Source organism: Lampris incognitus, chromosome 15, assembly GCF_029633865.1.
Source record: "Lampris incognitus isolate fLamInc1 chromosome 15, fLamInc1.hap2, whole genome shotgun sequence".
NCBI lineage: Eukaryota > Metazoa > Chordata > Actinopteri > Lampriformes > Lampridae > Lampris > Lampris incognitus.
Window position 1 is genome coordinate 44,567,367 of NC_079225.1, and position 23,859 is coordinate 44,591,225.

Consider the following 23,859-nt stretch of genomic DNA (forward strand, 5'->3'; position numbering starts at 1 on the left):
AATACATAACCCTTACAAACAATACAAAACCCTTACAAACAATACAAAACCTCTAGAAACAATACAAAACCCTTAGAAACAATACAAAACCCCTAGAAACAATACAAAACCCTTAGAAACAATACAAAACCCTTAGAAACAATACAAAACCCCTAGAAACAATACAAAACCCGTAGAAACAATACAAAACCCCTAGAAACAATACAAAACCCTTAGAAACAATACAAAACCCCTAGAAACAATACAAAACCCCTAGAAACAATACAAAACCCTTAGAAACAATACAAAACCCCTAGAAACAATACATAACCCTTAGAAACAATAAAAAACCCCTAGAAACAATACAAAACCCTTACAAACAATACAAAACCCTTAGAAACAATACAAACCCTTAGAAACAATACATAACCCTTAGAAACAATACATAACCCTTAGAAACAATAAAAAACCCCTAGAAACAATACAAAACCCTTACAAACAATACAAAACCCTTAGAAACAATACAAACCCTTAGAAACAATACATAACCCTTAGAAACAATACAAAACCCTTAGAAACAATACAAAAACCCTTAGAAACAATACAAAACGACCCAAACCAACGGTCAGTATCATATGCAAATACTGGTGTGACCATTAACTAGAGTCACAATGGCATTGTGTATTATTAACAGGATTGGGGGAATAGTTGCATCATTCATCATCATCCACTTCTCCGGGGTCGGGTCGTGGTGGCAGCAAGCTAAGTAGGCCACTCCAGACGTCCCTCTCCCCAGCAACGCCCTCCAGCTCCTCCTGGGGGATCCCAATGTGTTCCCAGACCCGACTGAACATTTAGTCCCTCCAGCGAGTGCTGGGGTCTCCCTCCACTTGGACGTGCCCGGAAAACCTCCAAAGGAGGGCGCCCAGGAGGCATCCTAATCAGATGCTGAACCACCTCAACTGGCTCCTTTCAACGTGAAGGAGCAGCGGCTCTACTCCCAGCTCCCCCCGGATGTCCGAGCTCCTCACCCTATCTCTAAGGCCGAGCCCAGACACCCTACGGAGGAAACTCATGTCAGCCACTTGTATCCACGGTCTCGCCCTTTCGGTCACTACCCAAAGCTCATGACCATAGGGGAGGGCTGGAACCAAGACTGACTGTTGAAGATTGATAGTTGCAGTCAAGTAAATGTTATTTGTATACACCAATATCACAAATTACAAATTTGCCTCAGGGGTCTTTACCGCGACACAACATCCTGTCCCTAGACCCTCACATCGGATAAGGAACAACTCCCTAAAAAAAACCTTTAACGGGGAGAAAAAACAGCAAGAAACCTCGGGGAGAGCACCGGAGGCGGATCTCTCTCCCAAGATGGACAACGTGCAATGGATGTTGTGTTCACACAATTTACACAATACAACACTGAAAGAGGATAACACAATTATCATGGAATTAGAGACTATATGAAGAATGTGATGAGCAGGATGCCAAGCGGTGCCCAGACGCCACCGGAACAGCCCAGGACTCGAGCCACGCGACCGCCATGTTTAAAAAAAAAACCCAAAACGAAACAGGATAACAAAATTATATGGATTTATAAGATATATATAAAAAGAAAACGTGACAAGGGGAATGACAAGCAGCGTCCAGGCGGCGACCACCGTCACCATGGAGACCTGGTAGGAGGACCGACGGCGCGGGCACACAAGGGAGACTCACATCACACCATTTACACACACAGGAGAAGAGAAAGGAGAAAACATCATCCAGAGAGAGAACAGACATGCGAGAGAAGAGAACAGTTTGCGATGGTCGTTAGTCATAATCAGTTAAGTCATCGATTAGTCGTAATCTATAGGCTATAATCTCGTCGGCAGAAAAGTCACAGCATTGTAAGATGGTGACATACACTACCGTTCAAAAGTTTGGGATCACCCAAACAATTTTGTGTTTTCCATGAAAAGTCACACTTATTCACCACCATATGTTGTGAAATGAATAGAAAATAGAGTCAAGACATTGACAAGGTTAGAAATAATGATTTGTATTTGAAATAAGATTTTTTTTACATCAAACTTTGCTTTCGTCAAAGAATCCTCCATTTGCAGCAATTACAGCATTGCAGACCTTTGGCATTCTAGCTGTTAATTTGTTGAGGTAATCTGGAGAAATTGCACCCCACGCTTCCAGAAGCAGCTCCCACAAGTTGGATTGGTTGGATGGGCACTTCTTTGAGCAGATTGAGTTTCTGGAGCATCACATTTGTGGGGTCAATTAAACGCTCAAAATGGCCAGAAAAAGAGAACTTTCATCTGAAACTCGACAGTCTATTCTTGTTCTTAGAAATGAAGGCTATTCCATGCGAGAAATTGCTAAGAAATTGAAGATTTCCTACACCGGTGTGTACTACTCCCTTCAGAGGACAGCACAAACAGGCTCTAACCAGAGTAGAAAAAGAAGTGGGAGGCCGCGTTGCACAACTGAGCAAGAAGATAAGTACATTAGAGTCTCTAGTTTGAGAAACAGACGCCTCACAGGTCCCCAACTGGCATCTTCATTAAATAGTACCTGTTAGAGCCTGTTTGTGCTGTCCTCTGAAGGGAGTAGTACACACCGGTGTAGGAAATCTTCAATTTCTTAGCAATTTCTCGCATGGAATAGCCTTCATTTCTAAGAACAAGAATAGACTGTCGAGTTTCAGATGAAAGTTCTCTTTTTCTGGCCATTTTGAGCGTTTAATTGACCCCACAAATGTGATGCTCCAGAAACTCAATCTGCTCAAAGAAGTGCCCATCCAACCAATCCAACTTGTGGGAGCTGCTTCTGGAAGCGTGGGGTGCAATTTCTCCAGATTACCTCAACAAATTAACAGCTAGAATGCCAAAGGTCCGCAATGCTGTAATTGCTGCAAATGGAGGATTCTTTGACGAAAGCAAAGTTTGATGTAAAAAAAATCTTATTTCAAATACAAATCATTATTTCTAACCTTGTCAATGTCTTGACTCTATTTTCTATTCATTTCACAACATATGGTGGTGAATAAGTGTGACTTTTCATGGAAAACACGAAATTGTTTGGGTGATCCCAAACTTTTGAACGGTAGTGTAGATGTCCTCTTTCACTTCCCGTTCTAACCAGTGTCCCTCGCTTGTCTGAATGTTCCTGGGTGATATAATAAAACTGGTGACGAGGTGTCTTCTCCTCCCCCTTCTTCCCTCCTCCTGCCTGCCAACGTTTTCTGCTTGCATCACTAATGCATTTTCAATATTTATCTCAGGTTATCCCGTTTGCCGGGACTATCCTGGGAGGTCTGCTACCGGGAGAGATGGTAATCGTTCAAGGCTCAGTCCCCAGCGATGCTGATAGGTGGGTGTAGGAGCAGAGGTCAAAGGTCATCCTCTTTTCACGGAAGATGACGTCATAAAAGGTGATAGGTAGTAGATGATCTACATGTAAGGTTATCTTGACTGTCCGTAGAAAGGCAGGAAATGACTCGTCCGTTAGCGACGTCACGTGTTGAGTAGCTTGTGGCCCGGTCAGCTACTGTGGCAGCTGACCGGCTTCACCCTGAGGCTGCCGTCTGTTATTAGTCTGTGTGGTTTACAAAATGGGAACATTAGATTTTCGACTTAGGACTAGGTGAGCGTGACAAAATCAAATATGGTATTCAGTGGAGGGCTGTTGGTGCTAGAAAAGCGCTATATAAATACCATCCACCCATCCACCCACCCATCCATCCATCAACATATCTATATCATGTCCAGATCCTGACCAGATCTGTTTGAACTGTGAGAAGGGGATGGGATGAGGGAGGTGGTTTAGTTGGCTATCAGAAACACACACACACACACACACACACTACACAACAATTTATTCTGGTATTGTATTTATTTATGTACTTTTTGTTGAAAAATCCTACTGCTCGGGGGAATAAGTCACCTTGAAATGGCTCCCCCGTGTGCTGTGTTGCAGGTTCCAGATTGACCTGACATGTGGCAGTAGTGTGAAGCCCAGAGCAGACGTGGCTTTTCACTTCAACCCACGCTTTCAGCGCTCACCGTACATCGTCTGTAACACCCTGGAGAAGGAGCGCTGGGGGAAGGAGGAGATCCACCGCGAGATGCCGTTTACCCCCGGGGCCTCCTTCGAAGTCATTGTCATGGTTCAGAAAGACATGTTCAAGGTAAGAGGAGTTCTTCACGGGTCTCGGAGGAGCCGGAGGGTGTTTCTGGGGGAGAGGGAGATCTGGCGTGCCCTATTTAGCTTGCTGCCACCGCGACCCGACCCGGAGAAGCGGCTGAGATGAATGAATGAATGAATGAATGAATGAATGAATGAATGAATGAATGAATGAATGAATGAATGAATGAATGAATGAATGAACAATACATTAAATGAAACCTATGGTCTTCAGATGATGATCTGTTTCGAGGGACTAGCTCTTCGCCTCCTGCTGCAGACATCTGATATTCGTTTTGCACCTCCTCCTCCTCCACTCTGGACTGCAGCCGCAGCAACCAGAACATTTTTTTGCACCGGCTGCCGCCGCGGGGTTGGCGCTTAAAGGGAACAGCTGTGATTGGTCAGGCGGGTCGATAAAAGGCGCTCGATTTGATATGCAGTGGCGCGCTCCACGAGTGGAGCGGGCCTTTTTTGTCAAAATTTTGTTACATTTATTTCTGATTTTTCCCTTCTTTCTCCCAATTTAGTGGCCAATCGATCCCTATTTCAGTTCAAACACCCCCACCCTCGTACCGCACGCGTTCGCCAACTGCGTCTCTCTGGCCGGCAGTCTGGAAGGAGACGCCTCCCCACTTTCGTCCAGGCCGAACCGCTGCTTTTTCCCCACACACACAGACACGCACTCACGAGCCGACTCCGCCCCCCTCCCCAAGACAGCGTTGCCAATTACTGCTGCTTCATCAAGTCCGGCCATAGTCGGATCTGACGAGACCGGGGCGCCAACTCCCGGTCCCCAGTGGGCAACTGCATCGACACAAAGCCGACGCTTAGACCGCTACACCACCGCGGACCCCCCGGAGCACGCATTTTAAACGTCCGTATCGCAGTTGATCGTGTTCATTTAATTGTGGGGAGCCAAAATCATGATCGCGATTAATATTCGATTAGTTGTGCAGCCCTAGTGTGCAGCTGGCGGTAACACAAGTTGAGCCCGCTTGACAAAAATTAAAGCACTTGTGGCCCCCGATTTTTAAAATATCTTGGAATTGTCTGTGCTTGTGATACGTGTCTACGAAAACCTATTTGTCCCAAAACTGATCTTAAACTTCCTTATATTTGGTCTTAAAATCTGTAAGTATCATATTTAACTCGCTGATACCTGCACACAACTTCTATGTATTTGCTTGTAAGATGTTCTGGCTTTTCTGTATGGTGTCTTTGAGTAGCTCGAGAAGCTTCATGTAAGATAATGTATTAGCATTATAATAATAATAATAATAATAATAATAATGGATTACATGTATATAGGGCTTTTCTAGACACCCAAAGTGCTTCACAGTGAAGGGGGTAACTCACCTCAACCACCACCCATGTGCAGCACCGCCTGAGTGATGCACGGCAGCCATCTTGCGGCAGAACGCTCACCACACATCAGCTTGAGGTGGAGAGGGAGGAGTCATTGAGCCAATTACGTGGGGGGATGATCAGGTGGCCAGATGGAGAGAGCCAGGTTGGGAGTGTTGCCAGGACACCGGGGACCTCGGTTTAACGTCTCATCCGAAGGACGGCATCTCCTACAGCACAGTGCCGCCGTCACTGCACTGGGATTTGATATTGTTGATTTTATTAGGTGGGAAGACTGCCCCCTTCTGGCCCAGCAACACCACTTCCGGCAGCAACTCAGTTTTCCCGGGAGATCTCCCATCCAAGTACTAGCCAAGCCCACACCTGCTTAGCGTCCGTCATTTGGCAGAGCCGGGGGTCCATGTTGGTATGGCTGCTGGCGTTAGTCTTAAATACTTGTTTTTGTTTTTGTCTCCTTTCAAGGTGGCCGTGAATGGAGCTCACCTGCTGCAGTATAAACACAGATTGGACCTGTACCGAGTGGACACCCTGGCCATATCTGGAAAGGTCAAAGTTCAAGCCATCGCCTTTATCCCCAACCCTGTGAGTAACTACTCCTCTGCTTTGGTACCTTTATCTGGGTAGGCGATGCCGTGCTCGGATTCAAGTTGGGAGTATTTTTCTGAGACAGTGATGTTAGTGTGGTATTAATACTGCTCTTCACTGGTGTCAGATGAAAAATATGTATATGTGCAAATGAAAATAATAATTATGGAAAAATAAAGAGCCTAGACCTCTTAAGTGACGACATCAGCCTCAGTCCTTTGAAAAAGGTCCCTCAGGTTCCTCGTCTCTTGAAAGATGAAATACACTGACCTTGTTGGACAGACCCTCCCTTTGCCTTTTCCTATGTGCCGGGACACACAGTGGGTTGTCTTTAAAATTAATGTGAAACGGGGGTGTCCGGGTAGCGTGGTGGTCTATTCCAACACGGGGATCGCCGGTTCGAATCCCCGTGTTACCTCCAGCTTGGTCGGGCGTCCCTACAGACACAACTGGCCGTGTCTGCGGGTGGGAAGCCGGATGTGGGTGTGTGTCCTGGTCGCTGCACTAGCGCCTCCTCTGGTCGGTCGGGGGGGCCTGCTGAAGAGGGGAGGGGGAACTGGGGGGAATAGCGTGATCCTCCCATGCGTTATGCACCCCCTGGTGAAACTCCTCACTGTCAGGGGAAAAGAAGCGGCTGGTGACACCACGTGTATGGGAGGAGGCGTGTGGTAGTCTGCAGCCCTCCCCGGATCGGCGGAGGGGGAGGAGCAGCAGAGACCAGGACGACTCGGAAGAGTGGGGTAATTTGCCAGGTACGATTTGGAGAAAAGAGAGGAACCCCCCCCCCCAACATTTTTTTAAATCAATAATAATAACATGAAGTGTCAGCAGTTGGTACTGCTGTGACAGCACATGACGTAGGTTTGATGAAGGCAGGGAGAGGAAGAGTCAGGAGGGACATGTGACACGCTGGGTGATGCTGGCGAAGGCCACAGAACTTGTCTCAACAGATAACTAAATTCTCCTCTCTGCTATATATGAAGGCGGTTTTGTCAGGTAGGAGACCACTGGAGGTTACCTTCCTGTATCTCATGCAGGTGGATCCTCCGTCTCATATTTAGGGGTCAGTGTGACCAGGTCCCTAGCACCTGATGGACTTCCCCCTCAATGCAGATACCCCGTTTAAACAGCAGAGGGCGTGTCTTCATATATCGTTGGAGTTTTCACATAGACCCCTCCCCTTGCAGATGATTGGTTGGCTTGAGTTGCACATGACAGTGGAAACATGACGTTGGCCTAAGAAACAAACAACGGTAGTGTAACATGTGGGTTTATCCAGAAGGGTGTGCGGCCGGTGTTCGGTTTAAAGATGTGATTCTGTTTGTTATTCTGCTCCAGGCTGCAGCGCCCTCTCCACCCAGCATCCCCAAGAGAGACGCACAGCCGAGCGTAAGCATCACTTCCACCGTCTGGCCCGGTTTGTCCGGGCCGAGGGAGACGTGTTCAGCTACCGACGTTGCTTCACTGCTGTATTTGTTCGACCCGGTTTTGTCCGGGCTTTCGGGTCGTTGTAAGACATATGAAGAATTCTCAGCAAACTCCTGCATGATGGTTCATTTGGGGGCTGAAGGAAGTGTTTTCAGGGGTTAGGTATCTGAAAATATGTGGGTCAGATGGTGGATTTTGTATTTTGAAGCTTTAAAGAAACGTCTCTTCTGTTTTCTCCCCAGGCGATCCTGTCATCGTACGGTGACCTGGTGAGTTGTCCCGGTGCATTATGGGCCGTGCTGTTTTGACTGGACCTTTGTGTCCAAGGTGACACACCCACTGGAGGGTTCCAGCAAAAACAAACCTTTTCATAACAACAAAATATATTTGTTGGAAATATATTCTGCAAGTCAAGTGCTTTTTTTTTTCTTTTTTTTCACATGGTACACAGACAACAGTACCTCTTAACAGTACTAACATAGTACCACAGTACATACTGATACACATGGTACACAGACAACAGTACCTCTTAACAGTACTAACATAGTACCACAGTACATACTGATACATATGGTACACAGACAACAGCACCTCTAACAGTACTAACATAGTACCACAGTACATACTGATACACATGGTACACAGACAACAGTACCTCTTAACAGTACTAACATAGTACCACAGTACATACTGATACATATGGTACACAGACAACAGTACCTCTTAACAGTACTAACATAGTACCACAGTACATACTGATACATATGTTACACAGACAACAGTACCTCTAACAGTACTAACATAGTACCACAGTACATACTGATACATATGTTACACAGACAACAGTACCTCTTAACAGTACTAACATAGTACCACAGTACATACTGATACATATGGTACACAGACAACAGTACCTCTAACAGTACTAACATAGTACCACAGTACATACTGATACACATGGTACACAGACAACAGTACCTCTAACAGTACTAACATAGTACCACAGTACATACTGATACATATGGTACACAGACAACAGCACCTCTAACAGTAATAACATAGTACCACAGTACATACTGATACCCATGGTACACAGACAACAGTACCTCTAACAGTACTAACATAGTACCACAGTACATACTGATACCCATGGTACACAGACAACAATACCTCTAACAGTACTAACATAGTACCACAGTACATACTGATACACATGGTACACAGACAACAGTACCTCTAACAGTACTAACATAGTACCACAGTACATACTGATACCCATGGTACACAGACAACAATACCTCTAACAGTACTAACACAGTACCACAGTACATACTGATACCCATGGTACACAGACAACAGTACCTCTAACAGTACTAACACAGTACCACAGTACATACTGATACACATGGTACACAGACAACAGTACCTCTAACAGTACTAACACAGTACCACAGTACATACTGATACACATGGTACACAGACAGCAGTACCTCTTAACAGTACTAACACAGTACCACAGTACATACTGATACATATGGTACACAGACAACAGCACCTCTAACAGTACTAACATAGTACCACAGTACATACTGATACACATAGTACACAGACAACAGTACCTCTTAACAGTACTAACATAGTACCACAGTACATACTGATACATATGGTACACAGACAACAGCACCTCTAACAGTACTAACATAGTACCACATTACATACTGATACACAGGGTACACAGACAACAGTACCTCTAACAGTACTAACGTAGTACCACGGTACATACTGATACCCATGGTACACAGACAACAGTACCTCTTAACAGTACTAACATAGTACCACAGTACATACTGATACATATGGTACACAGACAACAGCACCTCTAACAGTACTAACATAGTACCACAGTACATACTGATACCCATGGTACACAGACAACAATACCTCTAACAGTACTAACACAGTACCACAGTACATACTGATACCCATGGTACACAGACAACAGTACCTCTAACAGTACTAACACAGTACCACGGTACATACTGATACACATGGTACACAGACAACAGTACCTCTAACAGTACTAACACAGTACCACGGTACATACTGATACCCATGGTACACAGACAACAGTACCTCTAACAGTACTAACACAGTACCACAGTACATACTGATACCCATGGTACACAGACAACAGTACCTCTAACAGTACTAACACAGTACCACGGTACATACTGACACACATGGTACACAGACAACAGTACCTCTAACAGTACTAACATAGTACCACAGTACATACTGATACACATGGTACACAGACAACAGTACCTCTAACAGTACTAACACAGTACCACAGTACATACTGACACACATGGTACACAGACAACAGTACCTCTAACAGTACTAACATAGTACCACAGTACATACTGATACATATGGTACACAGACAACAGTACCTCTAACAGTACTAACATAGTACCACAGTACATACTGATACACATGGTACACAGACAACAATACCTCTAACAGTACTAACACAGTACCACAGTACTTACTGATACCCATGGTACACAGACAACAGTACCTCTAACAGTACTAACATAGTACCACAGTACATACTGACACACATGGTACACAGACAACAGTACCTCTAACAGTACTAACACAGTACCACAGTACATACTGATACCCATGGTACACAGACAACAGTACCTCTAACAGTACTAACACAGTACCACAGTACATACTGATACCCATGGTACACAGACAACAATACCTCTAACAGTACTAACATAGTACCACAGTACATACTGATACCCATGGTACACAGACAACAATACCTCTAACAGTACTAACACAGTACCACGGTACATACTGATACCCATGGTACACAGACAACAGTACCTCTAACAGTACTAACATAGTACCACAGTACATACTGATACCCATGGTACACAGACAACAATACCTCTAACAGTACTAACATAGTACCACAGTACATACTGATACCCATGGTACACAGACAACAGTACCTCTAACAGTACTAACATAGTACCACAGTACTTACTGATACACATGGTACACAGACAGCAGTACCTCTAACAGTACTAACACAGTACCACAGTACATACTGATACCCATGGTACACAGACAGCAGTACCTCTAACAGTACTAACATAGTACCACAGTACATACTGATACCCATGGTACACAGACAACAGTACCTCTAACAGTACTAACATAGTACCACAGTACATACTGATACCCATGGTACACAGACAACAGTACCTCTAACAGTACTAACACAGTACCACAGTACATACTGATACGCATGGTACACAGACAGCAGGCCTTTACATACATGTTCTGGGTTTAACTGTTTTCCAGACTCTTCCATTTCGAGGTCAGCTGACCAAGGGGCTGCGTGCTGGACAAACCATCACCATCAAAGGGAAGACCAGTTTGTTCCCACACAGGTACGGCAGACCAGTCAGGACACTTTCAGGTGGAAGAAGCCTCTGGATTGGGAAGGGGAGAGAGAAGGGGGGGGGGTACATGGGCGGCATGGTGTGGGCGGTACGGCGGCCCCGTGGTGTAGCACTGTTGCCTGACAGCAAGAAGGTCCTGGGTTCGAACCCCAGGCCGTCCCAGGTCCTTTCTGCGTGGAGTTTGCACGTTCTCCCCGTGTCTGCGTGGGTTTGCTCCGGTTTCCTCCCACCATCTTTTTGATGTTGGCGTCCAGGTGGTGTAGCGGTCTATTCTGTTGCCTACCAACACAGGGATCGCCGGTTCGAATCCCCGTGTTGCCTCCGGCTTGGTCGGGCGTCCCTACAGACACAATCGGCCGTGTCTGCGGGTGGGAAGCCGGATGTGGGTATGTGTCCTGGTCGCTGCACTAGCGCCTCCTCTGGTCGGTCGGGGTGCCTGTTCGGGGGGGGAGAATAGCGTGATCCTCCCACGCGCTGCATCCCCCTGGGGAAACTCCTCATCGGGTGTAGTATGTGAAGGCTGAACACAGATGAGATGGGGTCAGACCACACACACTTTCTCCAGGAAATTAGCATTAGCATGCTGCTTAAGCAAAACAACCGTCTAACACTGTGTGTGTGTGTGTGTGTCTGTGTGTCTCTGTGTGTGTCTGTGTGTGTCTGTGTGTGTTAGTTTCTGTGTGAACCTGAGAGTGGCTCAAAGCAGCGACATCGCGCTGCACCTGAACCCCCGCCTGAAGGCAGCGGTCTTCGTGAGGAACTCCTTCCTGTCGGAGGGCTGGGGTCCGGAGGAGACCGGCCTGCCCTCTGCGTTCCCCTTCTGCCCCGGCCAGTACTTCGAGGTGGGTCCTGGAAGACGCAGGTTTGGTGTAGGTTAAACGTTTATTTGGGAAGGGACAGTGTACCTTAGTCAACATTAGAAACGGATGTAGATGTGTCCGAGTCAGCTGATGGGCTGGTTGCCGTCAGCAGGATGTATGGTCTCTTTTTCACCACGCCACTTCCTGTGGGCCAAAAGTCTTTTTTTTCTTCTCGTTTTTAAAATTTCACAAGCCGTGAGATATTTTCATTCAACTTTGAGTTTGTAGAAGTTTTTAGAAAGGCACACATGGGTATCCGGGTAGCGGATTCGGCGGTTCGAATCCCCGTGTTACCTCGGGCTTGGTCGGGCATCCCTACGGCCACAATTCGCCCTGTCTGTGGGTGGAAAACCAGTTGTCCTGGTTGCTGCACTAGCGCCTCCTCTGGTCATGGGGCACCTGTTCGGGGGGGGGGCAAACTGGGGGGAATAGCGTGATCCTCCCACGTGCTACGTCCCCCTGGCGAAACTCCTCACTGTCAGGTGAAAAGAAGTGGCTGGCGACTCCACATGTATGGGAGGAGGCATGTGGTAGTCTGCAACCTTCCCGGATCGGCAGAGAGGGTGGAGCAGAGACCGGGAATTGGTCAGGTGCAATTGGGGAGGAAGGGGGGGGGGTCAACAGATAAATATATAAATATATAGGTGCATGGTCACTTGACTCTACTGTCCCAGTTCCACAGGTGTTATTTTGTCTTCATGTTGTCCAGATGTTATGAAGTAGTGTATTCTTGTATATACGGGGGTGGGGGGGGGTAGAATACAGGTGTAATCCCTTCTGTTAGGGAACGAGTCTCCATATATCAGACCAACATCCTCAAAAAGTGTGTTACCGTTCTCATGTGGGGACTTGGTTTCATGGGTTTTACTTCATGGGTTAGTCTAACGGTGGTTGTTATTTGTAGATTTAAATCTGCCCCACATGTCAGGACATCTTCTGTTTCCATCGTCATAATATTAGAGATTTTTCTGGAAGAAACTAATATCGCCCCTTGGGGGTGCATATATATTCAATAGAGTAACTGGATTCCCATCTATACCCCCCCCCCTTTACTAGAATATATCTGTCCTCCTTATCGCTCATTTGAAATACTTGTTTCAAAATGTAGCGTGCTGGAAATGAGAACAGCAGCTCCTCTCCTGTGTGCTGACTCGTATGAAGAAGAAGAACAACTAGTGAGGCCGTTCTCTTTAGTTTTCCATGCTCCTTATCGTTTAAACAGGTTTCCTGTAGGTATCCTACATGGGCTCCTTCTTTTACTTTGTCACGAGCCATGTGTGTTTATCTGTCAGTGTGTCATGGAAGTTAGAAAGCAGCTTACTACACCTGTGTTCAGCAGGTGTGCAAACTTGTCACCTTTCAGCAAAATTCGCCTTTTTGAACCCAAAATAAGTCCGCTACGTGATTCGTGCAGATCCGCTGAGAAATAATTGGGGGGGGGGGGGGGTCGAACGCCTGCCTACTCAGTGACTTCCATAGAAGGACAATGGAGCATTAACATCTGATGCTGCGGATGCAGATGCATCAACTGCCAACAGAAGGCAGCAGCCAATCAATTCTCTAGTCGCAGTAGAGCGCGAGACCAGACCGTTGGTCCATGACCGGCTTTGTGGAGAAAAACTACAGAGAAGGCACCGCCTGAAAACAGAAATGCCAGTCGGAAAGCCCTGAGGTAAGAGATCAAACTGGAGGAAACATGAGTTGTTAGCCAGCTAGCTAGCATTGTTAAGGGAGGATATCAGGTACAGAGACGTGGACCGCACACTCCGTAAGAACATCCGGCCAGCAGGAACCACCGACAGACGCCAGTCTGCTAGAAAGGCGACTGGAGCGGAGCAGGTATGTCTGCCAACCGCCTGGCCGAGCTCAGGAGAGCAAAAGGCTGACGGCTGAAGAGACGAGGGCAAGGCCGAGGCATGCGGAAAGCAGCAACGGTGGGCCCTTGAGACACTGGCCCAGGCTGAGAAGAAACAACAAGGACAGACCCCTCTGCCCCCCCCACCAGTCCTAACGCATAGGATCCTCTTTCATACTGACATTTGTAATTTCACATTTTAACATGGCTTCTGGCACAGAGCGGATATGGGCAGTAATAATTCTGAAAGTAATTGTAGTTAGTTGTGTACCTGTTGGGGCTGCCCTTTGTTGATTTTCTTTGTGAACATGATCATATCATATGTGAAGGTACATTTGCACTTAATAAATTAATATTTTGTAGTTTATTCTGCTCAATCTTGTAATTCTGTTAGGGCCCATACACACCAAACCGACTAGCGGCGACGAAGGCCAACTGTTGCATCGCCTCATGTCGCCTGCCATCTGGGCCAAAAAGTAGCACTTGAACACACGGCAAAGACTACAGCCGACAGCCAACTAGCATGTACGTTCTGCTCTGAGTCGCTAAGCTGAACAGCCAATCAGAGTGACCTCTCTCACCGACGGGCTCCGCCGATTCAACATGCTGAGTCAGCCGAAAGCTGCCCACAGGGGTCCGACTAGTGCTGACGGTGCGGGATACACCGCAAAAACTAGGGTCACAGATGGTCACCGACGGCCCGACATTGGCCGACCATCGGCCTGGTGTGTCAGGGCCGTTAGCTTGTGACCAGCACCAGAGTAATACTAAAAGACATCAGAAATTAGCGTTAAGTAGCTTATTAAAAAAAAACAAAAAAACTACGGGGCACAGACCCCCGGACCCCCCCAGCGGGTCTGTGTTTTTCTCTGCTCATGCATGCTAACTGGTTTGCATGCCTGGTTAAAGCGTCTCGCTCTCTAGCAGAGATAAAGGCATCGAGGTGGACTGAGTTGTTTTGGCCCCGACTTTTCCCCAAAGGGCCATTGGCTGTGTTGTACAAGCCCCCCGTTGACAAGCGGATGGGGGGGCTCCGGGGGAGGATCGTACGAGGGGCTATAGCTACAAAGGTGCACGTGGATCCTAGCATAGGGGAGGGATGTCCTTCCTCTTCTAGCAGCGAGTCATTACAGCACCTCTTCGTCTGGCGTCCTAGACTTCAGGGTTTATTTAGTCGAATAGTTTCGTGGATTCAGGGTCTAGGGGACAGTTTGTTTTTTGGATATTATTTATGGTCCACAATTTTCATCTCGCCTCTTCCTCACCTAGGTCGTCCATCAGGATGCCCCAAAGGGTTTCGGTTGCTCATGTTTAAAGCATGGGGCGCTACTCCACATGCAGTTCTGTGGTTCTCCGCTAACTGGAGATTTTGTGCCTTTCCGTTGTCAAGCTGCACTGATCATCTGCAAAGCCACAATGTCCCCCGGTCCATAACATCCGTCTATCGATGAATGCACCGAGGACTACTGCTACCCATACGGAGCAGCAGGATTTATTATCGAGGTTTACTCCTCTAGATCCGCCGTGTTCTGCTCTGTTGTCTCCTGACAATGTGAACAGGATTACCGCGAGGGGTGTGTGGCTCTTCATCATGCATGGACGGTCATTCATCATGGAGAGGCTATATTTTGTGCTTCACATGATGCTAGGGTGTATGGAGACCAGTCTAGGAAGCCACGAAAGGCCACCTAGGAAAGGTACTACTCCTATACTTAACCCCTTAACCCAAAAATTCCGTGCATGTGCCTATTAACATGGTGTTGGGAGTGGCTAAACTGTCAGTTTGGAAAAGCAGAAATAACCAGGTCAGGGGTCAGGGTCAGTGGGCCCTGTTGTGATAACGACTGGACCGACGGCTGCACAACTCGGAGTGGAGTTTAGCTTCTATAAAGTGACAAGACAACACAGATGTCTCCATGAACATCTGGGGTGTTGGGGAGGTGTGTTCTGTTGAGGATTTGTTGTTCGTTCATTTTTGTAAAAATTTTTGGTTTTATTTGTTTTGTTTTTTTTCCTTTTTCTTTCTTTTAAATACAGGCACTTTGGTTTGGATAGCATGAGCACATTGTAGCAGCTTTGGCTCCCTCTGGGTTGGGGATGAGTTGTTGCCTCAAGTGAAGGAGTTCAAGTATCTCGGGGTCTTGTTTCTGAGTGAGGGTAGGATGGAGCAGGAGATTGAAAAGCAGGTTGGTGCAGCATCAGCAGTAATGTGGACGTTGTACCGGACTGTTGTGGTGAAGAGGAAGCTGAGCCAGAAGGCAACGCTCTCAATTTACCAGTCAGTCTTCGTCCAACCCTCACCTATGGTCATGAGCTTTGGGTGGTGACCGAAAGGGTGAGATCGCGGATACAAGCGGCTGAAATGAGTTTCAGGGTGTCTTGGCTCAGCCTTAGAGATAGGGTGAGGAGCTCGGACATCCGGAGGGAGCTCGGAGTAGAGCCGCTGCTCCTTCGCGTCGAAAGGAGCCAGTTGAGGTGGTTTGGGCATCTGATTAGGATGCCTCCTGGGCGCCTTCCTTTGGAGGGCACGGCCAACTGGGAGGAGACCCCGGGGTAGACCCAGAACTTGCTGGAGGGACTACATGTCCAATCTGGCCTGGGAACACCTTGGGATCTCCCAGGAGGAGCTGGAGGGTGTTGCTGGGGAGAGGGACGTCTGGAGTGCCCTACTTAGCTTGCTGCCACCATGACCCGACCCCGGAGAAGTGGCTGAAGATGAATGAGTGCATTGTAAATAAAGGTCTATTTTCTCTCTGTCGGTCTGTAAGAAAACACTAAGACACCCAGCTCTTTCCTGAACACCTCTGCACTCGATGGACTGAAAAAAAAAAGTCTGCTTCCGTGCATTCTATGCACTCAGTGCACTGCCTGTTGCATCTGCATCCTGTTGGACTCCACCTCAGCTTCATGGCCCTTACTGGTGGTGTTCTGTCCTGCCCACATCCTGGCTGCTGTTGTACCAGCTCTCACACGTACTTCATATGGATAAAAACCTGTTAAAGGAAATTGTTAATTGTCTCCTCTCTCTCTCTCTCTCTCTCTCTCTCTCTCTCTCTCTCTCTCTCTCTCTCTCTCTCTCTCTCTCTCTCTCTCTCTCTCTCTCTCTCTCTCTCTCTCTCTCTCTTCTGTCTCTCTATCTGTCGGTCTCTCTCTCTGTCTGTCTGTCTCTCGCTCTGTCTCTTGCACACTCTCTCTTTCTCTCTCATGCTCTCTCTTCCGCTCACATGCTCTCTAGCATGCTCTCTTTCTTTTTCTTGCACACTCGCTCTCTCGCTCTCTTTCGCTCTCTCTCACTCTCTGTCTCTCCCTCTCTCACTCTCTGTCTCTCTCTCTCTGTCTCTCTCTCACTCTCTGTCTGTCTCTCTCTCTCTGTCTTTTGCTTTCTCTCGCACACTCGCTCTCTTTCGCTCTCTCTCGCTCTCTCTCACTCTCTGTCTCTCTCTCACTCTCTCTCTCTCTCTCTCTGTCTCTCTCTGTCTCGCTCTCAAATTCAAATTCAAATGGCTTTATTGGCATGACCATAACACAATACAGTATTGCCAGAGCGTTGTACAAATAACAAACGTTAACAAGTATACATACAGGAAGAAGACAGTAATATCAGTTAGGCCTGATGTAGACCGGCAGGTCATGCTGAGTCCCTCGTGTGGTGGCATGCAGAGATAAACTGTCCTGCGGGAACACAACTTCCTTCCATTTCCCCCAGTATCACTTTTTTATCACTTTTCCTTATCTGGTTTAATAAAATGTGGGTGTTTATTGCTGAATTTTGTTCCCTAATAAGTTGAAGTGTTGGGCGCTGTGTGAGGAAGTGCTGCTGCGTCTCTACAGCAGCTCCTCCACACTGGTGGCACCGTCGCCCCTCTTCTGGCAGCCATGTTTTCTGATACCGGCCTGTCTGTATGGCCAGGCTATGAACACTCAGTCTGTACTGTGTTCACGTGTGTCTGTGTTTCACGTCAGTCGCTGTGCTCAGGTAGGTTGCCACAGTGTGCTGTCTTTTTAGGGCCAGATAACATTGCATTTTACTTTGTGTGTTTGTGGTTTTGTGTTCCAGTAGGTGAGGTATTTTTGTTTCTGTTGTCAGTCAGTTCGGAGTGTAGAATTGGTTTCGGGAGTCTGTCGTTTGGCATCCTCTGGACAGCTGGTGACATTCAGTTGTCTCGATGGAAAGGAGATCGGCCCTTTCGAGAACTTGATTGTTGGTGACCCGTTCTTGCCAGGAAATTCCCAGAATACTTCTCAGTTTTTGCTGGTGGAAGCGTTCTAGTTTACGGATTTGTCGTAAATCCGTAAATCGTTACACTAGGAAGATACTAACTGGTTGTGTTCAGAGACTGACTGACACTGCACGGGAACTGTTGCAGGACTACTGTGCAAAGGTGGAAACTCCTGATCAGGATGATCCCTTTCCAGATTTGGAACTTTCTCCTAGACTGAGCGATTGCACTGGAGATTTTTTAAATGTTGAAAATACTGATAATCTGGATTTATATTCAGTACAAGGCAAAGAAGTTTACAAGTGTTGTATCAAAGTGTTTAAATGCACACTAGATGGGAAGACTGACACAGTATGGAGGGAAACATTAACTGTTAATGATGATGTTAAACCTGTATGGAGAGTGTTGTACAAGCCACCCTTGAAAAAAAAAAAGGGGACAGTCAGTGGAGAATCCTACACGGGGCTGTTGCTGTGAATGCCTTTCTATCCGTGATTAATCCTACAGTTTCCAGTACAGGTCTGTTTTGTGGAATCATCCTACAGTTTCCAGGACAGGTCTGTTTTGTGGAATGATGTAAACAGTTTTTCACTGTTTTATGGACTGCAACAGACTTAAAGATGTGTTTGATGTGTAGGGGATTTTGTTCCAGTGTTTTGATGAAAGGTGGTGGAAAACAGCCCTTATTTTCGGGGTATGTTACAGAAGAGTGAAAATGTCAAAGTGGACACTTCTAAACTTCATGACAGGAGAAGCAAAATGTCCATATCCATCAGCAGAAGGAATAAAAGAGAAGGAAGGGCAGGACAGGATGTGGTCTGTCCGTTTCTTTGGTGAGATCCAGAGTCTGGGTTGGTTTCAGGTTAGTTTCCATGGTGAGGTCCAGAGTCTGGGTTGGTTTCAGGTTTGTTTCCGTGGTGAGATCCAGAGTCTGGGTTGGTTTCAGGTTAGTTTCCATGGTGAGGTCCAGAGTCTGGGTTGGCTTCAGGTTAGTTTCCATGGTGAGGTCCAGAGTCTGGGTTGGTTTCAGGTTTGTTTCCGTGGTGAGATCCAGAGTCTGGGTTGGTTTCAGGTTAGTTTCCGTGGTGAGATCCAGAGTCTGGGTTGGTTTCAGGTTTGTTTCCGTGGTGAGATCCAGAGTCTGGGTTGGTTTCAGGTTTGTTTCCGTGATGAGGTCCAGAGTCTGGGTTGGTTTCAGGTTTGTTTCCGTGGTGAGATCCAGAGTCTGTGTTGGTTTCAGGTTTGTTTCCGTGGTGAGATCCAGAGCCTGGGTTGGTTTCAGGTTTGCTTCCGTGGTGAGGTCCAGAGTCTGGGTTGGTTTCAGGTTAGTTTCCGTGGTGAGATCCAGAGTCTGGGTTGGTTTCAGGTTTGTTTCCTTGGTGAGATCCAGAGTCTGGGTTGGTTTCAGGTTCGTTTCCGTGGTGAGATCCAGAGTCTGGGTTGGTTTCAGGTTCGTTTCCGTGGTGAGATCCAGAGTCTGGGTTGGTTTCAGGTTCGTTTCCATGGTGAGGTCCAGAGTCTGGGTTGGTTTCAGGTTTGTTTCCGTGGTGAGATCCAGAGTCTGGGTTTGTTTCAGGTTTGTTTCCGTGATGAGGTCCAGAGTCTGGGTTGGTTTCAGGTTCGTTTCCGTGGTGAGATCCAGAGTCTGGGTTGGTTTCAGGTTTGTTTCCGTGATGAGGTCCAGAGTCTGGGTTGGTTTCAGGTTTGTTTCCGTGGTGAGATCCAGAGTCTGTGTTGGTTTCAGGTTTGTTTCCTTGGTGAGATCCAGAGTCTGGGTTGGTTTCAGGTTAGTTTCCGTGGTGAGATCCAGAGTCTGGGTTGGTTTCAGGTTAGTTTCCATGGTGAGATCCAGAGTCTGAGTTGGTTTCAGGTTTGTTTCCTTGGTGAGATCCAGAGTCTGGGTTGGTTTCAGGTTCGTTTCCATGGTGAGATCCAGAGTCTGGGTTGGTTTCAGGTTTGTTTCCGTGGTGAGATCCAGAGCCTGAGTTGGTTTCAGGTTTGTTTCCTTGGTGAGATCCAGAGTCTGGGTTGGTTTCAGGTTCGTTTCCGTGGTGAGATCCAGAGTCTGAGTTGGTTTCAGGTTTGTTTCCTTGGTGAGATCCAGAGTCTGGGTTGGTTTCAGGTTCGTTTCCGTGGTGAGATGCAGAGTCTGGGTTGGTTTCAGGTTTGTTTCCGTGGTGAGATCCAGAGTCTGGGTTGGTTTCAGGTTCGTTTCCGTGGTGAGATCCAGAGTCTGGGTTGGTTTCAGGTTAGTGTCGTGGTGAGATGCAGAGTCTGGGTTGGTTTCAGGTTCGTTTCCTTGGTGAGATCCAGAATCTGGGTTGGTTTCAGGTTTTATAAAGTGATGAGGAATCTGGATGCTGTCCTTCACCAGTGGTGTGTAATGATGTGGTGTGTTGTGTGGAGGAGGATGATGATGATGAGGTGTTTCATAATCATGTTTTATGATGACGCGTGAAATCTAGTGGTGGGTGTTAGTGTGTGATGTCTACACATTGTTTTTATGGAAATTGTCTCTGCATAATCATGGAAGTCATTTGATTTTGTTATGATCAGTATGAGATCTATTTTTTTAAATGAAACGGAATTTTAAAAATCAATTCTCTGTCCCCAGATGATCGTCCTGTGTGAGGCGCGCCAGTATAAAGTAGCTGTGAACGGTCTGCACCAGTTTGTGTATAAGCACCGTGTTCAGGATCTGAAGCAAGTCAGCGAGCTGGAGGTCCTCGGGGACGTGCAGCTGCTCGACGTCAAGCAGTGGTGACCTCTGACCTTCTACAGCACCCCCCCCACCGACACACACACACATTCCTCAGGCAGAGCGATGTTGCAGAACTGGAATGGACAGAAGACATGAAGAAGAGGACGGTGTCATTGAAACAAGTCAGCTCCCAGAGTTAACCCCAGTGTGACCCCTGCGTGACCCCTGTATGACCCCTGTCTAACTGTCGCACATGTCTCAGACGGACAGGTGTGTGTGTGTGTGTGTGATGTTTTGTCACACTTCTAATCTTCCTGTTGTGAATGTTGAACTAAAAGGTGAGTGGAGGTTTGGTTTTATTTTGAGTTCATGTTTTAAAATGGTTCTAGAACAGAATTATACTTCCATGTCAGTGTGTTGCATCAGACTGCATGTTTACCAAACTGACGACAGGATTTATGTTGTTGAATAAGTTTTTCTTTAAATCTGGGATACTGACAAACAACACTTCACCATGTTCATTATTCACAGAAAGCCATAGAGGGATATAGAAGTAAACACGGGGAGGCTCCTGACTTTGGCCTTGAGAGTATTTTATTGTGAATTACAGTAAAATCACTCATTCATTCTCCCCTCGGTCCAGACCTCCATTACTGTCTGAGCCAGACATCAAACCCAGTCCCCCATCAAACCCAGTCCCTCCAAACTGAGTCCCCCCAAACCCAGTCCCTCCAAGCCCAGCCCCCCCCCCATCAAACCCAGTCTCCCCAAACCCAGTCCCTCTAAACCCAGTCTCCCCATCAAACCCAGTCCCCCCCAAACCCTACTACTACTGCTACTACTTCCTGTCCTCTGCATCTTCCTCTGTCACACCAGCCACCTGCATGTCCTCCCTCACCACATCCATAAACCTCCTCTTTGGCCTTCCTCTTCTCCTCTTCCCTGGCAGCTCCATATTCAGCATCCTTCCCCCAATATACCCAGCATCTCTCCTCCACACATGTCCAAACCATCTCCATCTTGTCTCTCTTGCTTTGTCTCCAAACCGTCCAACCTGAGCTGTCCCTCTAATATACTCGTTCCTAATCCTGTCCTTCTTCATCACTCCCAATGAAAATCTTATCATCTTCATCTCTGCCACCTCCAGCTCCACCTCCTGTCTTTTCATCAGTGCCACTGTCTCCAAACCATACAACATAGCTGGTCTCACTACCATCTTGTAAACCTTCCCTTTAACTCTTGCTGGTACCCTTCTGTCGCAAATCACTCCTGACACTCTTCTCCACCCACTCCACCCTGCCTGCACTCTCTTCTCCACCCACTCCACCCTGCCTGCACTCTCTTCTTCACCTCTCTTCTGCACTCCCCGTTACTTTGGACAGTTGACCCCAAGTATTTAAACTCATACGCCTTTGTCACCTCTACTCCTTGCATCCTCACCATTCCACTGTCCATTCCATTCCACTCCCCTTTACTTTGGACAGTTGACCCCCAAGTCCCCTCAAACCCAGCCCCCTCAAACCCAGCCCCCCCCCAACATGGCATGTTGTGGTGAAATAGAAAAGCTGTTCCTGCTTCTGACGGGAGGTGAATTTTGTACGTTGAATGTCTTGAAACAAGCTTTTAATATCCATTGTTTAGAAAGAAGGTTTTGATCTGTTTTTGCTGTTTTTCATAAATATTTCTAACTGCTTTTTCTTACAACTAAATGAAAACCAAGATATAATTCTATTTTTTTGTCTGTTGCAAATCTAAAAGCATATGTGCACTTAAACTAGCTTGATGCTGTGTTTAGCGAATGAACAGAAAATCAACGTGATCTGTTGAAAGTTCACATCTCCTGGTGACTTGACCTCTGACCCCTGACCCCCATGTCGGCAATTAAAATGAGCAGGGAGAGTAAAGAAAAGCTTTAAAGCGTCTTATTGTCAGATGTTTGGTTTAAATGTGTGATGTGTAAATTCACTGCGGCTGGTTCGGTGCTGTCACAGACAGGAAGTAGTTTATTTTAGATGTGAGACGTTTCTCTGTGTATTCAGTAAACTGCTGAGGGTGAAATCCAAGTTGTGGGACTTAAACTCTCGATTAACAGTTGCCACACGGGCCCTGATGGTAAGAAAATGTTGAAATAATGAGTGACTGGTCTTCTGGTCCGTTAGCGTGTGACGCGTGTAAAGCAGGAAACGAAGAACGATCTTATTTAACCGATCGGCCTTTACATGGACGCGAGCGCCCCGGAGCCCCAGTTCCTGTCGATCCGTCCCCTGACCTAAACCCGATCTGCTGTCAGATCCTTCACGGGAGCAGGATGAGTAAAGTCCTCCAACCTGTACCAAGTATCCATGGCAACGCCGGACTTCCTGTTCTGACTTCACCGAGTAAAGCTGTCATGGAAGGCCGTGTCCCGTGTCGTGCTGATTATTTTAATAAATCATCGATTTCAATAAATGATTCGTAAAACGTCAAAACATTTCCAACATAGAAACGCGTCAGTGCTTTACTTGGTGTGATTAGAAGCCATTTTCTGGGGGCGTCCGGGTGGCGTAGCGGTCTATCCCGTTGCCTACCGACACGGGGATCGCCGGTTCGAATCCCCGTGTTGCCCCCGGCTTGGTCGGACATCCCTACAGACACAATTGGCCGTGTCTGTGGACGGGAAGCCGGATGTAGGTATGTGTCCTGGTCGCTGCACTAGCGCCTCCTCTGGTCGGTCAAGCCGCTCTCCACTGTTTGTCTTTAAATGACTGTTTGTTAAAACTGGAGCTTCGTCACTAAAACTCTCCAGTGGGCCATCAGAGAGTTAATGGTAAATGCCAAAGTACAGATGTCACACGAGCCAAAACTTACTAACTGGAAGTGGGGCGTGCTTTGGGGTTTGAAAGAACCGAGACGCGGCGCTTGGAAAAGCCTCAGAAAGAGATGGTTCAGTTCATTGGCTCAGTGGGTCGAACATTCACACAAAGGAACTGAACTTACAGGTTTGAGTCCCGTTTCATTAAATTTCAAAGAGTCCAGGAGGAAAGACCGAAGAGCTGCTGGAGAACGGGTGCATGTGTAAAAGAAGCTTGGTGGTGTGTTCTGGTTTTTTTTGGGGGGGTGGGGGGTTCTGCCCAATTGTATCCGGCCAATTACCCCACTCTTCTGAGTCGTCCCGGTCTCTGCTCCACCCCGTCTGCCGATCCGGGGAGGGCTG

The 23,859-nt window shown here is 47.1% G+C and overlaps 1 protein-coding gene across 2 annotated transcripts in view; it reads left to right on the forward strand.

Annotated features, from left to right (window-relative positions):
• Nucleotides 1–21,756, forward strand: part of lgals8a (galectin 8a) — a 28,406-nt gene extending 6,650 nt beyond the window's left edge. Inside the window, exons 2-9 of one of the 2 annotated variants that reach the window (XM_056294303.1) lie at nucleotides 3,263–3,351; nucleotides 3,958–4,168; nucleotides 5,995–6,114; nucleotides 7,456–7,506; nucleotides 7,788–7,814; nucleotides 10,930–11,018; nucleotides 11,704–11,872; nucleotides 20,580–21,754. In XM_056294303.1, the coding sequence (XP_056150278.1) occupies nucleotides 3,263–3,351; nucleotides 3,958–4,168; nucleotides 5,995–6,114; nucleotides 7,456–7,506; nucleotides 7,788–7,814; nucleotides 10,930–11,018; nucleotides 11,704–11,872; nucleotides 20,580–20,729 (906 nt within the window). In that variant the 3' untranslated portion in view covers nucleotides 20,730–21,754. Of the gene's footprint in view, nucleotides 1–3,262; nucleotides 3,352–3,957; nucleotides 4,169–5,994; nucleotides 6,115–7,455; nucleotides 7,507–7,787; nucleotides 7,815–10,929; nucleotides 11,019–11,703; nucleotides 11,873–20,579 lie in introns of both variants that reach the window. The other variant, XM_056294304.1, reaches the window with a different exon arrangement.
• Nucleotides 21,757–23,859: the final 2,103 nt, after the last annotated feature.